Source organism: Aquila chrysaetos, chromosome 21 (genome assembly GCF_900496995.4).
Source record: "Aquila chrysaetos chrysaetos chromosome 21, bAquChr1.4, whole genome shotgun sequence".
NCBI lineage: Eukaryota > Metazoa > Chordata > Aves > Accipitriformes > Accipitridae > Aquila > Aquila chrysaetos.
This window is the reverse complement of record NC_044024.1, coordinates 3,705,129-3,723,919: the sequence shown is the minus strand read 5'-3', so window position 1 is coordinate 3,723,919 and position 18,791 is coordinate 3,705,129. Positions and strand designations below refer to the sequence as shown.

At 37.7% G+C, this 18,791-nt stretch overlaps 1 protein-coding gene across 4 annotated transcripts in view; it reads right to left on the bottom strand.

Annotated features, from left to right (window-relative positions):
- DACH2 (dachshund family transcription factor 2) overlaps positions 1-18,791 on the bottom strand; it is a 314,332-nt gene that overhangs the window by 42,878 nt on the left and 252,663 nt on the right. For all 4 annotated transcript variants that reach the window (XM_029996617.2, XM_029996618.2, XM_029996619.2 and 1 more), the window contains exons 6-7: positions 14,955-15,090; positions 12,998-13,078 (exon numbers count right to left, since the gene is read on the bottom strand). In XM_029996617.2, coding sequence (XP_029852477.1) covers positions 12,998-13,078; positions 14,955-15,090 — 217 coding nt within the window. The remainder of the gene's footprint in view (positions 1-12,997; positions 13,079-14,954; positions 15,091-18,791) is intronic.

Genomic DNA, 18,791 nt, shown 5'->3' with positions numbered 1-18,791 from the left:
GGGAAAAAAGGATGCCATTAAAAATTGCCTTACTGCAGTATGTGTTAGCACCATTATATGAAATAATTGCTCCTTGGGAGATTCTAGACAGTCAATTAACCCCCAATTCACGACTCAAGTGGCAGAGCAGACACTCAATGAATAAAGGGTAAGGGTTCAATTCTCAATTAGGATGAAATTTTTTTCCTTAATAGTTTAATCTTGTGGTCAATTAAATCCCCCTAGCGTTGTATTAATTATTATATGAATTCTAGGCAACTTCTAATTTAAAGGTTAGTTATGGTGTACCGCAACTGGACCAGAGTCCTGGACTTAAATTTTTCAAAGCTGCTGAAAGCCTATTCTACCTTAAGGGCAAAAATACTCTCTTTTGAATAAAAGACAAGGAAATGTCTTTACATTGTGCTTTCCTAATCTGGGATACTTGAAATGTCTTCTGTATTTTTATGCAAGAGATAAGACTGCAATTATGTCATAGATCATTAGGACCAAGTTTACTGCTGTACCACATATTCATATCACTAGTTATATTAAAAAGGATTTCTAAGCAGACTTTTAAGGATTAATCTCATCTCCAGTTGCGGAGCTTTTTTCCTATATTGTTGGGCATAGCAGCTTGGAATAGTAGCTTACTTTTCCATCTGTTAGACATATAGAGACTATCAGTTTGTGAAGTGCTTTCTTGGTACTCTTTTCGGTAGAATAAAGTCCTGGATTTCCTCAGGGAAGCAAAGGACATATGCTGATGCTCTATGGTTTCTGAGTTGCTGCAGAGATGAATTCTTCTTGGCCAGCTTTCTGTTGAGTAGGTGCTGGAATCATATAAAACAGCGACTTGTAAAAAAAAAAAAGTAAAATGGTGAGTTCCCCGGCCAAATCAGTGATCTTTTTTCAACTAATTATTTTTCTTGCTCAAAATGAAGACAGTTTGTCTTTGAAAAGACTGTCTATCATTAAAAAAGAAAAGTATTGGAAGTTTTTGAAACAACTATAACAGATGTCATAGTAGTTGAAAGTACAATTAGAAAGCACAACGCCGCAGAAATAAAACTTCAAACAAAAGCAGAAAGAGTTCTTTGTGCACATCAATAATTTAGAATGATTTAAGAACTGTTTTATAGATGCAAGTGGAGCTCTTTCTGTCTATATATAAATTGAATGTGGTCTTTATAGGCAAACAAAAAGGGGATACAATCCTTTTAAATTATTTTTAGGATAATTGTTTCCACAACAAACATCATTATTTATCAGTTTTGAAAAGAAGCCAACTGCTAACATTTGAAATGCACAAATCTTGGCCCACAACATAGAAAATGGTTATCTCCCCCCCTTTTCAAAACCAGTTTTGCATTTATTTTACACATTTGTCAAGTTCTTATCTCAAAGCCCATGCAGTGTTACCTATTTCTATCAGAAATCATTATATTTTATTTCTAATCACTTTCCCATAGCTAATTTGGTAACTCAGGAAAGGAAACATTTATTGCTACCAGATGCTGTTACCTTCCTGCTCACTCACATATTACTATAAATTGATTCAACAGCCTGGAAAACAAGGTTTAACATGTATTATTTTGCCTTCTGGATTTCTTCTGTTATAATCTTTCTTTTTAGATAAACAGTCTCATTTTAGTGATGCAAACATTCTAAATCTATGCTACAGCTACTTATCAGCCAGGATGTACCCACATTACACAGCGCAGTGCCACAGAAGACGCGAGATAGTCTGTATGCTACAAGCAGTTTAGCCTTACTAGCAATCAGGCTCCCACCAAGGCATACCCCATTGCTGATGTCTTAATTGCTCCGGGCAAACACCGTAGCACTGCACAACTGGGCTGCACCACTGCGGTTCCTTTGCTAGCAATAGTTTCTTTAGGGTATGTGTTGCACTGCAGGCACAACCAACGAACCTGCTTCTCTGAAGGCTGAGATGTGAACTGGCCAGATCACCTTCTCTTATTCTACCGATTGCAGAACTGTGAAGGTACGAGTCAAATCTTTGATCAGAGACGCTTCAATTTTATTCTTCCTTTACTAGATTTTTAAGGGAGAGCTGGAATAACCCATGGAAGAGGCTAAAGAGGCTGCTGTGAATGTGACGATCTCTATGTTTCTATATTTCTCTATTTCCATTTGTAAAATCAAAGTAAATTATCTATTCTGTATTTGAAACTAACTGCAACGATAATAAATACAGGCCAATCTCTAATTGACAGCATCTAAAATGTCTCCAAAGGTTACAAATGTATAAAGAACATGTTATTTTCTGAGCAATTCGTATTTTCTGAGCTCTGTGAATAGACACGTGTACACGCACATTCCATTTTCTGCTCCAGCTCAGCCATTCACCAGAGATGCTCCATCCTCCAACATATTCTACATCAAAAAAGCATCTTCCACAACACCAGAAGAGGCACTCCACTGAACTGTCATTAAAAATTTTATAGTTACGTATCCCCTCACTGACAACACTCACACGAATAAGCCATGGGTATGTCAGCAAATTCACGCAAGCCAAGTCTAGCTATCAAAATACTGCACAGCAGTCCAGGTGACGGATAAAATAGACAGATTCAAAACTATACAATGTTTTATAGATTACAACACCTCAAAATACACCTGGAAGCAGAATTTCATTTATTAAACTACTTGTTATAGCCTGTCATATTCTGTCAACTAGAAGAAAAATCGGCTTTGGAAACTACTGTCACACTGACTACAAAATAAAAGAAGAAAATAAGTCAGTTGTTATTTCCAAAGCAACATGCAAAGGCCAAGCATGACCAAAGAAGCGTGCCTGGGGACTTCTGTATTGGAATAATCACTGTCTTTCTAGCTTTGTACTCATTTACCTTGAATTTCAGACTTCTAATGGCTAAAAAGGTTACAGTATAAGTGAGCCTGTGTATGTGCAATACAACCTTTTGGGAAAACTATATATTTTTAACAGTTCTCAGGAACATGATTAAGCATTACAAATACATCACAAATGAACAACATTTCCAAATTACTTAGGAGTCCAACTTCTACTTTCAATTACTTAGGGGCTGATTGTCCCAGGTATTCAGGTGAACCACAATTATGGAAATAGGAGTGATGCCTCAAAAACTCTCAGAAGTCTGATCCTTCAAGATAAAGCTACAAAGGCACTTGGTGTCCTAATGCTGGGCAGAGATGTGTTGACGAGATAACTAAAAAAGCCAACAGCCAATCTCACAGCTGCCTTTAGCCCTCTAAATTTATGCCCAAGGTCCCCCTGGCTACATGTGTTTTTGGCTGTGAAGCTTACCTTGGGTCCTATTTGAAGGATCTGAGATAGACCATGAGCCCAGGGATGACAGTACTCCCTGGCCGATGGTCTCATAAGCCCCAAATGCTGTGGCATTGACAGGTAAGAGTCCTGTTTTCAAAGCATCAGACGATTGGTTTGGGATTATTTAGTAAAGGAGTTTGGGAAGGGGAGAAAAGACACAAAGCAGCTCAACAGTATAGCTGATAATGCAGCAGGCCAAGGGACCTAGTTAAGGAGCCTGCTCTTATGAATATTTAATCACTCAGATGAAGTGGAACAGCTTTAACTGGAGATAGTGTGCTAGATGCAATGCGGAGACACAGCAGCCTGAAAGAGGCTTCACTTAGGAGGGGAGATTCAATCTGCTGCTACAAATTGAGGAGTTTTGAGAAGGAAGTTTACTTCCCACAGAGTACCCCAACGACTGGGGTATCCCAAATACAGCAAGGCACAGGTGTCTCTCCTTCCATCTTTTTATCAATCCTAAGTACCTGCTACAAGAAGAATATTCACAGCTGGAAATCTTCAGCAAATGTAAGCACTCGCCTCCCATCTGGTAGCAGGCACCAGCCTCTCTTGTGGGCACTTCCCAGCACTGGTCAGCTTGCTGGGATAGGTACTCATAAAATGTTACCATCACTGTAAGAATGATTGTCCTCCTTGTTATTCTCATTCTGTTATTTCACAACTTACTGGGTTGTATAATGACTGTATAATGATAATCTCACAATCAGGCATTTAAGGTTTGTTTACCCTTTGGGCAAATAAATTGCTCCTATGATTGAGGTAAGTTGAGAGGAAAAGCAGGGAGACATCTTAGAACCATGACAACTCCTTGATTATTCTGCACATTTTTTTCCCCACTAAATTCATTTATGGAGAATATATAGAATAATAACATGAATATGATAAAAAACCTGAAAACAGACTAGAACAACAACAACAAAAAGGTTTCCAGACATATTTCTATGTATGTGTGGTTTTCTGTGCGAGGACAGTAAGGTTTTGCGTAACACACATAATATGCATTTCATTCACTTGCTGATTCTTACGGTCTCGCCCATGTATCTACTGCTACTGTATTAATACGAAACATTAAAGAACGTCACAACATTAATACTGAACTTGGTCAAAACTACAGGGAGTTTCATGAGAAGAATTCAAAATGGGCCATTTTTCTTCAAAATAAAGTGCTTGTTTTAAAATAGTTGAAATTATATTGATTGCTCACTATTGTGGCCTCCCACTCTTTCAGGTGCAATGCTTAATTTCCAAAGTACAGCTGATAATATGAAAAAGATACTAATAGAACTGTCCATCCCCAGAAAAAAATATGGCTATAATAAACAAATACCTAACACAGTAAGAAGTGTTGTACTGGTGCCCTCTGCCCCAACAATCGAACATGAAATCTGATTTCCTTGAAATTACAGCCTGAGCTGGCTGTGGTCTGGACCTCCTTATGTTGTGCAGCCCCAGTGGTTCTAAGTTCAGTATATGGGTCGTACCAGCTCTGCTAACAAGATATCATGTAACTTCATCGATGTAATTCAATGCAATGCCTGAAATATAATGAAGAACATACTTATTCTGGTTTCATGACTACCTATCTATTTCAAGAGGATTATCTTTTCCTACTTCCAGTCCAAAGTTAGTTCACTACTTTATATGTCCACTAAGGATTTGTTACTTTTTATTATCAGGAATATTTGTTCTAATGCAGCATGTACACAAACACTTTGGAGATGCACATAAATGTATGGTTTTGTCCTCAGCCTTCCCATCACCAGAAACCTTTTGTGACTTTTACACGGAAGGCAGACACGCCACAGAGCGATCTTAAGATATTCAAAAGATCAAATTAGAAAAAAGTCCTGAATATGTAAAAATGCCACACAAAATACCATCCGCCTGTGCTAGGTATGCTCCAAGGCTTCCCCATAACTCATGCTTTCCTAAGGGCGCTGGCCCAGGAGCACAGATGCGCAGAGCATCCCCCCGCAAGCACCTGCGCTCTCTTGAGTTGTCCTCTTCTTCAGAAATCTCGTTATAAAAAGCAAAGTCAACTGATGCCATAAAGGCTGGATTTGCTCTTTGACAGCAGGAGCATACATTGCTGTCACAACCAAGAGCATTTCTGGTCCTCTCTGTTCTTGACCAAAACAAAGGTTCTGGAGCCAGGGCCGTGGATGTGACTGTGTCCCTCAGTATTTCAGTGATATGTAACATCCATCTACGGGCAACATGACAAACTCTGAAGTGTAGCTCACTGTTAGTAACCCCTAGAAAAGAAACCTGTACTATATGAAGTGCAGCTTCTACGAATTTCCTGAAGGTCTTCCTCAGACACAAATATTGCAAAACTTTCAAAATCACCAATTAATAATTTCTGTTATTAATTTAAATTTTTATCCATTGACTTTGGTTTAAATCAAATGCATGAAATATGCCAAAACTGTCTTTTCTTGTAACACACACCTGTTCTGAAAGCAGCAACTGCTGGCATCTAAGTAGCTTCCTAGTGGAGAAGTGTTTGATGGTAGTCTTTGTTGTCCTTGCTAGAAACAACATGTCTTTTTTTCAGTAACATCTACGTCTGTACAAACAAAAATTTCAAGCGGTGACAGTCTAAGACATACTGGATGAGTTCAAACAGAGAAAAACCTATTCCTTCCCTACATGTATGCATGGTTACACACTTGGGCACAAACAAAATTTCTCAGGAGCAGGTTTGGTGCTTGTGGCTGGCTCGGAGCACAGGCAGGGGGAAGCTGAAGCCCTGTCAGCGCATTCCCAGCGACCCCAAGGATTTCTGTAACATGAGAAAACCATTCAGCAACCTTTCAGGATGCATATTTTTCAGATCTTACTGCTCGTAATGAGGACTGAAGGCAAACTTATTAAATAACTCATAGACATTAAGAATGTCACCAACTGCAGTTTTCAGGTTAATGACTTTGCATCAGAGGTATTACGAATCAGAGAATTCAAAGGGTCAGTTTTAATACAAGTGCTAACTCTAAGGAAAAGATTCCCGGACTTAATCCAAAAGCTTTCTTAGGTCACTGGGTGCCAATCAGCAATTTTTCTCCCCTTTTTATGCCTTTCAAATCTGATATAGCTCAATGAGATGGACCTACCTAAGACTCAATTCACAGTATTGGAGGAAAAGTGGAAATGGTAAACTCTGAAGAGACAACCTGACTTTGGAGAGTAGCTACCTTATTTCTGTCTTATCTTGTTCTTATTTGCCCATTTTATTCCATGAACGTACATGAATACCTTACAAAAAAATTTCGTCCAAAGCGTTTTTAGTAAAGAAAATTTCATTATTTCAGCATGTTTATATAGACTCGTAATTTGTAGTATTTAGGCAGCAATACATTAAAGTCACTGAAATCTAATAAATAAAACATATTAATTAATTATATATCAATGTAGCAAACTGTCTTGGTTCATCTGCCAAGATAATTATGAAGCAGGTATTTTACTCTTCAGAAAAAATGCATTCTTAAAAATTATTCTGCAAATAAAGATCTAATATAAACTTAATGTAAAAGATGTGACCTTGGAATACTTCATTAATACCTCTTGCATAACTGCCCTTGTATTTATAATCATTTGAGCAATGGTTAAACACACAATCATAATGATTATGAGTCTAGATACTTCAAAAAGTAAAGATTTACCATGACTTTCTATTTACATATATTGTGAATCTAAGTGTTAGTAAGAGTTTGCCTTAGTTGCATGGGTTTGGGGTGGGGTTGTTTTTGGATTGATTGACTGATGAAAGATCACATATACTCTTAGGCCGCCCTTTTAACAGTTGTCAGCTCACTCGCAGGTTAAATTTAACAACAAAAAAAAACTTGTGGAAAAAGCCTTTACCCAGAATAGAGCACTGTGCTTGTTATCTTTCAGTATTCTCAAAGGACAGAAAATGTAAAAATATCTCTGAATTTTCCAGTGAACATTTGTACTGCGCATGTCACTTAAGGTTTTTGGAAAAAGACACCCTTGCAACCTTTAAACCCATGTATTACTGCATCCACTGCTTATGAAATAACCCCTGGGTCTCTAATATACACACTTAGATACCAAAAGGAACATGACTTTACTTATAATTTGGGGAGTTTTTCATGTATCTCAAGAGGAGATTCATGAGCACATTCGTGAAGAAAATTGCTTTTTTCTCATTACATCTTTAACATGCAAGTATTGATACGTCAAAGAAACAGCATGGTGAATATTTGAAGTGTTGGCACCTATCGTACACTTTGTATACACGCTGCATGGTACGGCTTCATACTCTTAGTTCTCTTTCTTATTCCTTGCACTCTCCATCTGGATGCTTTCAGATTAATTGTTGGAAAAGTCCTCTCTCTGGAGGACCCCCCCCCCGCCACCGGGGCCTGTTGCTGTTTCAGGTGTTATGCACCTGCTCGTTCTCCTCCCCTCACATCCTGAGTAACCCAGTCCTTTGGCAATGATTAATTTAAACAGCATAAAACCTCTTTTCTGCTAATGAAATACAATAAATAAATATAGTTATTCTTTCATTACCGTAGTCTCTGGCCATCTGAAAATATTTCACTCAGCTGACAGAAATGATGCAAAATTCCCATTTCCTTGAAGTAATAAAGGGAAAGGTGTTCTTTAATAAAATGAAAAGGGATAGCTGCCAGATGCACAGTTTTGGAGACTACCGTCTACTGGAAACATGAGACATAGCTCTGCCGTGGTTTAACCCCAGCTGGCAACTAAGCCCCACGCAGCCGCTCACTCACCTCCCTCACAGCGGGATGGGGGAGAGAATCAGAAGGGTAAAAGCGAGAAAAACTCATGGGCTGAGATAAAGACAGTTTAACAGGTAAAGGAAAAGCTGCATGCACAAGCAAAGCAAACCAAGGAATTCATTCCTCACTTCCCATGGGCAGGCAGGTGTTCAGCCATCCCCAGGAAACCAGGGCTCCAGCACGTGTAATGGTTACTTGGAAAACAAACACCATCACTCCAAAAAACCCCCTTCCTTCTTCCCCCAGCTTTACATACCGAGCATGACGTCATACGGAATGGGACATCCCTTTGGTCAGTCGGGGTCAGCTTTCCCAGCTGTGTCCCCTCCCAACTCCTTGTGCCCCCCCAGGCTCCTCGCTATCACCTTCTCAACGAATACGGTCTTTATTTCTACTCAGACTGCTTGAACAATGGTTAAGTCTGAAGATACTGGTCATTTATGAAGTTCTCCTATAGAATTTTACTCTGGTTTGCTGGGGGTGGAGTGCTGCTCCAGCGCCCCAAACACCCATGTGAACGCCCGGTCAAAGCCCGCCGTGGTCCCCCCGAGCCCACCCGTCCTTGCTGCACGCCGCTGGAATCAGGGCAGAGGGACACGGCCGGCGTGGGCCCGGCTCTCACCAGGGCTCAGGAGGAGGAGGAGGAGGAGGAGGAGGAGGAACAACAGCACTCGTGCAGCCCGTGAGCGTGCACCATTCCCATCTGGAATAATAACCAGCAGTATTAGCCGGGGAGCAAACTTCCAAAATATCAGGCTTTGGCCAAACTCTGCTCCCACTGAAGACATCACAAACATTCCCATTGATTTCACTGTGGCAAGAGTTGGGCCAGTGCCTTTTATTACTCCATCCTATAGGAGGAGTTTGAAATATTTCTTGTCATGCAGTCAAACAGAATAATCGTACCAGCATTTAAATCCAACTGGAAGGCATGGCCAAATTCTTTTCTGCCTCGTTTAACCTTCCTAATGCCAGAATTCATATGGAGGTTTCTGTAAAGCCTATACAGGGCTGTGTCAAACACAATCCTTTCCATACAATAGAGATTTTTTCCAGGATATATACTGAAGCAGATTAATTTAAAATTTAATTTCTGTGAGCAGTTGTTCAGGTAAAATGTAACTGCTTAAAACCAGACATAGCAAGTAAGCACAATCAGGAAGAATATGTGTTTCAAGTTTCTGTAAACATTTGGGGCTATGTTCTGTTGGGGATTTTCTAACTCTGTTTCCTTTCACTAGCAATTTCAAAATAAAGTACAGATTACTTTTCATATGGTTTTCACTCACACCCTGATACGGATGCACAGGCAAAACGCTTGTGCGCCATAATGGTTAAAGACATTTGACAAAAATATAATAATGTATTTTGTATACGCCACCTCCCCCCCCCCCCGCCCCCCCCAACTACAGACCTATAAAGATGTTTGACTGTGTTGTCCTCTAATGTTAAGCCTGACCATACTTCCTAAAAAGATGATAAAGGATGTGGAGTAATTCAGATTTAATGGCATTTCTCCTTCAAAAGGCTTAAAGGTATGGTCTGTAACTGGGCTCTAACTCCTCTGCACTGAGTGTGCCACTAATTCTGCAAATTCTGCCCCACCAACATATGCAAACAGCTCAACATAACTGGAACAACCTCATATTAACTGTCTTTTAAAGAAAAACTGTTAAGCCCTATTCTCTTCAGCTCTAATTACCTTGAAATTACTTTGATGAGAACAAAGTGGTACATTTTTGTCTGGTACTGAGATCACTTAAAATGGGACATGGAAAACAAAAACTGTGTATCCTGAGGGATATCACAGTATTTGCCTATAATCATAACAATAACTTGTATTGTTTTTTATGCTAAGATTTCACATAAGTAGTACTACTGCTAAATTTTAGTTACGTAATTTTCATTTGTTGCTATCTTAATTGTTACAGAGTGCTCAGATTTGTAAAGTTATATCAAGGTGTATAACACAAAACTGTGTTCAATATATGCCTTCAATAATTTCTTTGTTGTTTGAAAACTTCCAACTTACAGCAAAGCTGGCATTTTACGGCCTGCAGAGCTATAAATCATTTTTAAAATCATGATGATATTACTCAAAGCAGATGTGAAAACATATGTTTGCCACGGTTGTATAAACCGCTTACTTGTCATACTTAATAAATGTTGATACTTTTATTTTAACTACATTCTTTCTTAATAACTTTGAAAATCTTTTCCATGGTAAATATATTTTGCCTTAGTAAAAGTAATGGCAGGTTTTGAAAAACAAAGCTCGTTCTGTATACAAATCACACGTGTATTTTTTGCTGAGCAACCCAGCACAGATCACGCTCTTCAGCAACTGTCCACATCTGACTATGAAAAACATTCAACATATTTGAGGTGCACCAGAGCCCAAAATAATTATACACAAGAGAATAATAATACTATCAGGAACAAAGAATCTATACGGGAGTGAGACAAATCATTGTGGAGCAACAAGACTTGTATGGCGTGACAGAAAGGCCCACCACACACAGGCTGAGGATTTTTAGAAGCAGAGTATCAACTCTGTCCTAGTGGTGCAGGCCATCAGTTATTGGGTACTTGTATCCTATTAAACAGAGATTCCTATAGGAACTGTAAGATAGGTCTGCCACACTGCCAAATGCAAAATCAGCTTGGAATTGTTGGATATACAATGTTGGTGCCTTTAAAATTTCAGCATTTGTCCCCCTATAATGTCATCAAAAGGTTTTGGTTCTGGACCCGTGGGACTACTTGAAAATTACATCTACCTGAAAAAAGAAGTAATTTCTCATTCCCACATTTTCAGAGAAAAACTTGACCTGTGCAGACCAAGTAGAAAACCAGAAACATTATTCTATCTTTAAAATGATAATTTAAAATGTCTCATGATTTTCAAGCACTTTTTTCTGATGCAGGTGAATCTCTGAACACTAAGTTCATCCTAAAAAAATCCCCTAAGTGCATGGAGAAGTTAACACATGTACGAAGACGTATTTCCCAGTACGTAATCAATTAAAGAAGATAATACAATGCAAAAATGTAGACCAGGAAATGAATAAACCTATACAACTTTAATCTTAAGGTGAACTATGGTACACAAAATGTTAGCCTCAAATCTTTGTGATTTCGTACATGTTACAAGGAACGTTCAATGATCACGGGAGCCTGGGAACTGGGTTCACAGGTGGTGGGGTTTAAATTATTTTCATGCTTTTGGGGATTTCATTATTGTCTTTTCTGATTCTTAAACTGTACCTTCCTTCATCCATCCTGAGTGACAGGACTGCTACTACCAATAACTACATGATTTGCATCTTCGAACCCCATAGGATATGGAATTGTTTCGCTGAAAAATGACTAAACATGTGGCAAGACACCATGCACAGTTCAAAAAAATTAAAACCAACTGCACTTTCAGATTTAAATACTTGCCTATGTAATTACTACAGAAACGTAATTTTTTAATCTTAGGAATGAAGGTATGGTTGATAACTCCTTAGCCTCTGGTGTTGGTCCGTAAATACCAACAGGAGTCAAGAGGGAAGGATTTAAGCATGATGATCCAGACAGAAAATTATCTCAGAATGGCACAAAAGGGCTCTTTTGGGGTTCATGAGGAAAGTGCTTAAATGCCTAGAGAAACCAGTGAATAGAAAACAGCTGCTTCTGCTTTCAAGGAGAGAGATTGTCGAGTATGAAAATCCAAAATATAAGGAGAAAGTTTCAGGCTCTTCCTACCCATGACTGGATCAGTCACAGGTGTCTAAGGAATAGAGCTGATCATACAAAATCATGAATCTGCTCAAATGATTTTATGTTACTCTGGAACCACAGGGCACACGGAGCCTCCAAATTCTCTTTTGAGTAGCTCACAAAATTGACTATACCTGTCTTTTTAGTTTTCTCAGAAAATACATTAAAATCACCTCAATCAAAATATAAATCAGTTTGTGTTTTCATTTATGATAAAATGTTCATATTTACAGCAGACTTATAAGCACGTTTAGCTTATGTTGTCCCCTCTTTTGGTCGCTTCCTTCTCTTTCTTTTCCTTCACATCTTTTTCACTCTGAAACCTTAATACCTCCCTCAGTATATGCTTTGCAGTATTTTTCCAGTATTCACTTACCTTCAGCTTTCTTTTATTTCTTTAACTATATCCCATCTTCTTTTATCGCAGGCACTCATTTTGTACGGCGCTTTCTGTACGTACCGCCAGAATAAACCTCTCACCTATTAGTGTGATTTATTTTTTTTGTTACATTTGCAAGGAAACAAAATGGTGGCTTCTTCCTCAACGTGCAGCCACAGATGGCACACGCTCTCTGCCACTAGAACACCTCCCCAAGGCTTACCTGTATACACCAACGCATTCACTTGCTGCAGTACCCAGCAATCACTGCAGGGAGAACCCAGCAGAAGAGGCACTTCCCTGCCTACAGGACAATCGCTACCGGCCAAACGTCACTTCTTCCCTTGCTGCCTCTTTACTTGTGAGGTAATGTAATTTTATTAACCACAAAAAATGGCTTATTTCCCTCACCTATGTACCAGCATTAGAGTAGTCTGCACACGCATCCCCTGGAGGCAAAGAAACAGTACCATGTGACTAATCAAATATTTGCTAGGAACTTCATAAATAATTGAGCCAAAAGACCGGCAAAGTATTAGCCCCATACTATATAAACAGAGAGAAGCAAAGATCTGATTGTTTACACTTCCTAAGAAGAACGCCATGTAAATTCACTGGATACATTATTCATTGCAATTAGGCACTTAGCTCTCTTAAATTTATAATATAATGCCATTGCATATGCAGAATACCAGAAAAAGGAATAAAACACATAAGTGTAATTAAACGCCTGAGATGGAAAACAGTCCATAATTTTACCTTTCTCCTTTTGTATTTTTTTTAGGTTGGTCCCAGTTTCTTGATCAATGAGTTCTCCTTCCCTGCTGTTGGTCAGCATAGCTAAAAAAAAAAAAAATCAGAGTGCACAGCTATGTAATGCTGTCAGTAAAAAAATGTCAGAAGAGTGGAAAATATTAAATTATATTTCCTCTTTGTCAATATTTTGGTATTTTAACATTTATTTATACTATAAAAGTTCTAAAGCAATTGACCATTTTTGTTGCCCATAATCAACCATTTCACTGTTCCAGTTCAGCACTTAGAGCCAAGAAAAATATGCATCAAAAGCAAATTTGCCCAAGTTGATTAAACAAAGATACCAAGCTAGAACCCAAATTACTACTGAGATGAATGTGATTTCTTATGAAATGTTCAAATTAACTAATTAGAAAAGTAATTCAGAGAAATCATTCTGGGGAAAAATACATTTAAGGATTTAAGTATTAGTAATTATCTATAAAGCAGCAAGCTTAATAAAAAATGTAGATTGACAGATAGTAACCCATATTGATAGATGACAGCGAAAAAACAATGCACTGTAGTGTTGAAAGAAATTCTTTACTTAACATCTGCAAGATCAGTGAGAGGTGTTAAGTTTATGATTTCAGGATGCCTATTTTCTTTGTTCTTATTTGATAAAACATCTCCTTCTCTGCAATTAACCAATTACAGAATACAAAGTTACTCCAGTGAGGACACCTGTTAAAAATTTCATCGCCACATTACAGGGAGAGTTTGTTTTTTTTTTTTTTTAATTGCAAAAGTAAAAAAATATATATATTCATGTAGATGCAAAGTACATATACATATCTTCACAACAGAAAGCATTAGACTTCAACACAGAGAAATGTTTGGTTCAACATAAATAAAACCCAGTTTTCTTTAAAAAAACTTTCAGCACCATTTCTGGAGCCCAGAGGCTTGCAGTGTGTGCTACTACTATTACTAAAACAAGTTACAGTAGCTTTCAAAAGCTACAGTGAGGACAAAAGTCCCTTTTTCACTGTGGCTATAGGAAATTGCATTTCTTGTCCTGTGTATCCCTAGCCCTATTTTACGTATGAAAAAGCTGAGGGGAATCTACTTTCTAGTTTCTGTCCTGTGTATGCACATGTTTAGGCAAAGTAGTTCAGGTTCTATTGACTAGTTTGTGTAGAGCCAACTGTGCTATGTAGTGCCATGGTGCTGCTGCATGGACCAGTCAAAACGGCAAAATCCCAGCAAGCAGCTGAGTACTTGTTTGATGGGAGTGAAGTCTACGCTGACTTACATGGACTGCACTGTTTTTGTAGTTTAAATCTAGCTCAGCAATGCCTGCATGGGCTCCAGTCACTGTGAAGACAACAGTGTTGACATACACTGACGTGAAGAGATGTTAATTGACTTGCCCTAGATCCCTCTTGGGAGCACCAAGAATAGGACCTAAACTTCCTCTAGACTGAATTAGCATTTTAAACACAAGATCGATAATGCACAGGCTGAGAAAGCTGTGGTGGAGAGACCAAAAAAAAAATCAGAAAGTCCTCAGCCTCATGGTGATGAAGGAACGTGTGGGCATGAGGAAGTTTTTGGAACAGAAAAGCCATCACAGAATCTGTGACTTTTCTGACACACATGTGAAGAAAAAGATATCTTGCTATTTTTCAATTCCAAGTGCCTTCAGAGGCACTTTCTTACTCCAGCATGCAAGAGAAGTTGGTCGTACCAGAGAAGGGGTGATAGCTCCTGTGCATGTGTGGATACTGGCACAGAATGAATCTGAGGGGCTGGGCTCTGCATAGTGATCAACCTAATACAACAAACTATAGTGATTAATTTTCTGGGGTTTTTTAGCGAGTGCTTTCCTGAGTTTCCCAGCAAAGAAATATTTGCCTCAAATTTCTAAAATTCTTGAGGTCAGTAACTGCGAAGGGGTGTGAGGCTGCAGAGCACTAACCAATTCTGTCTGGTGTGTTGTCCAACTGGGACGGCGAGCTGGACACGCTGCTGCTCTGATGGGAGGAAGCGTGGCTCCCAGGCCGCTGACTGTCTTCTAGAGACGGAGCTGGAGAAGGGCTGTCTTGAATCCTTTCCTTGAAACAGAAATAAAACAAGGTCTGTGCAATTTGATTCATGAACTTCACTGCAGTTCAATGAAAAAATGAAGTTGGCTAAAACAGCAATAACAAATGGTCCTTCTGAGATAAATAGTGAACAGAATTCACATCGAAAAAGCAGTACTGTCTTCAATAGCCAAAAAGAGTATAGCCTTCTACATGCAATGTATCTGGGCACAGCTTTTCATCCTTTGTGTCATGACATAGCATTTGCCACCTTTTTATTTTTTCTTGGTAACTTTTTATTTTCTAGCTTTTCCACACATAGGAACATAAAGAATATGGTAACTTTTTATTTTCTAACTTTTCCACACATAGGAACATAAAGAATGTTCTTTCCTGTTGTTTTCACAAACTCCTTTTAATCTACAGATAGTAAAATTGACATATATGAGTCGCATTTCAAATAAACAATTCAGATTAGGACTAAACTGTCACTATAATGCAGTCAAATCTGTAAACCCACTAGAATCTGTACCTGAGTAAATTACATCAATATCTTCTCAGGGTAGTGCTCAGACAAACTGTGGCACTGGTAAGAACCTCACTTTTGCATGAAAAGCACCAGTGGCTAACAAATGTAAGAATGTGCTTGCAAATTCTTTGCACATTTGCACACAAAACTTTCATATTAACCTATCATTTAAATATACATAGTACTTTACATAAGGAGAAAAAAAGGATAAGAAATTATAAAAATTTAGCAAAATGATACTACGCAGCTCTGTGTATCTATACTTGTAGACTGCCTGAAGATGCCATGGAATTTTCATCAGTAAAAATCTTTAAGAACAGGCTAGACAAGCGTGGCATAAGTAATAATTCATCCTGTCTTGAGGAAGGCAAGAGATTATATGACCACTTGAGATCCCTTCCAACCCAGTGATTCCACATGTATAATTTTTCTGAATTAATTCACAATTCCAGTACTCTTCATTCCTGTTGCCAAGACCAACAAAAAATAAGAATCTTCTAAAAGGGAAGGATCATGGCCTGAGATACTCTAGATATTCTTAAAATCCCTTCTATGTTTTCAGTCCTCTATTACAAGTCCTTTAAAGTGTAGATCCAATGGAGAGACACTAACAAGGAGATGCTTGAACTTACAGAATTCCAGAAACTGCATCTTTGGAGCTACCCTCATCCCTGGCAATCAGCTGTTCCCTGGAGAAACTCAGAACTGAAATACTACTTTCTGTTTTTTAAAAAGGGCAATCCTCTTGCCCCCACCTCATTAAAAATCACAATTACAGTGTAGTCTGGAGAAGTTGTCTCAAAGGAAATTTGCAATTTTTCTGCCTTTCTAACCTATTTGCAAAGATTTTTCATTAGGAGTATGCAGTCTGGCTACTTGGTGTCAATTTACCACGTGCTTTTGAAAATAAACTCAATAGCATCTTAACTTTTTATACAGTTTTTCCTATACAGTATCCTAAATGAGTAATATAACTTTAGGAAAAGGATGGTAGATTCTAATAGTTTTTCCATGATCAATAGCTAGCATAATAGCTTCTGTTCATACGTATTGAGGGAATTCATTAATAGCACTGGCAGTAAGTGACACTTTAAGAATATTCTGTTACCCATTAAAACCATCTCTCTAAACCACACTCATCTTCGTATTTACAGATACAGTTGAGAATGATGCAATGGGAATGTGAGATTGGATCTACCTAATAGCAAGGGGTAGCATTTGCCTATTCCAATCACACCAGCTGAGAACGTAGCTTTGAGTGTGTTTTTAATAGGATAGTTATTGTACATTAAATAACAACTGAGCCTCAAAATCATGTAACAGATGTGTATCTATTACATAGCTGTTAGTCCTCAATGGATCTGTTTCCACTAATTATCTGTTATTTAATGAACATACAATAACTAATAAATCTTAAAGGGAGACTTTTAATTGCAGTATTTTTGAATGCTAATTAAAAATGTTTATTAAATTTTAACAGATATGAATGTTATTATGCTGAGTCATAAGTTCTTAAAAATTTGAAAACTGAATGGCTTTAAACAAACAAATTTTCAAATTCTGGGTGAAAAAAGTCAAAATCACTGATCTTAAAGTCTCCTGTGTTTTCTTCTCCTCAATCTTCAGAGTGGTTTTAGAGGTTGCTGAGATGAGCAGAAGAGTAATAGAGAGTCATGACTTACTCTGTGGATGGGTTGCTTATTAATTTACTTTTAAAAGTTGTCACATTCTTACCCCAAGAAGTATTCTCCTAAATAAATGATGAATCATACACATGCACTCCTGAGCTTATAAATACTATGTATCTTTTACTTTTGCGTAAATAATGGGTTCCAAATAGGTTTCTGCTAACAGGCTACAACTCTGACTGTAATTTTATTTGCATGGATTTCAGTTTTAACAGTCCTCTTTGGCACTATTTCTTCTCTTTTTACCACAAAGAGTACTCAATTTACAATTAAGATATCATTTTGAAATGATTACTTTTACAGAAGAGTACATAGTTTAAGCAAATTTCATTGTCTATTGCAACCATGAAAATGAATAGCCAAGGAGAGGACATGCCAACTGTTCTGCAAAAAAAACTATGAACAAATATGACTATGAATTAACACTTAGATATCACACAAACAGCCATATATGTCATCTTAAATGGGAGTTATCCGAGTAATTCAAAAGCTGATGATTTGGAAAAGCAAAGTATTCTAGCTCCTTCTGGTAACTGCATTTCCCATTGTCTCTTGCTATAAAATAATCTCTGCTTCAAGTAATTTGTCTTCAAACTCAGGGTCTTGGTTTGAAATGTTCAGGCAGAAATAAAAGTGTCAAATAATAATGTCATTCTTAATCACACAGTGAATCACTTCCTAAGAGATTTAGGTGATTATGTCATCTAACGTCTTAGCGTTTACAAAATTCTACATATACAGGGAAGATACACTTTCCCCTACAAGCAGCAAAGGAGCTGAATTTTCTTCTGTATCATATGTGCTACAAATGAGGATAGAGCATCATCATGTAAGGCTACATATGGATTGAGAAATTGTCTATTTCTAAATGTTTGTGTGGAAATGTAATGCTGAATTTCCCCTACTATAATGAATAACACCATGAACAGACTTTTTTTGCAAGTAAACAGATCCATTTTTCAGTCCTGTAATCAGTATGCATCTATTTAGCTACTTAACAGCAATGTGCTCTGGTTCATTAGGTAGCTACTGTTGTGTCTCAGCCTAGTTAAAATTTCACAGCAAGTTAATCTATTTTATTACAAATGAGAACACAAGTGATAATGTCCTCACCATTTTCCAAACACAGGGTTAACAGTATTTGTAACAAATCAATGAGGGCATTTAAATAGGAAAATTGCAAATCTAAAGCCTTAACATTTTTTTACACATTGATGACTTCATTTTATTTGTCATCTATGTATTTTACAACCTTGTTACTTTTCATATATTTTATTTTTTTTTCCTCTTGAAAATAGCTCAGTTCCCACCGGCACGCTGCTGTGTAGCCTGGTTCTACAGTAGGTACACTCACAGTAATAGAGAAGCATTTCTAAATAAAGTCCTATTTTCTCCATTTGTATTTCTTCCTATTTCATAAATTTGAGAGTTTCATATTCTAGGTTATAATGCAATGAATTGTATATATAAAATTTACAGATTGTGAGAATCTTGTGAAAAATGAAAACATTTCT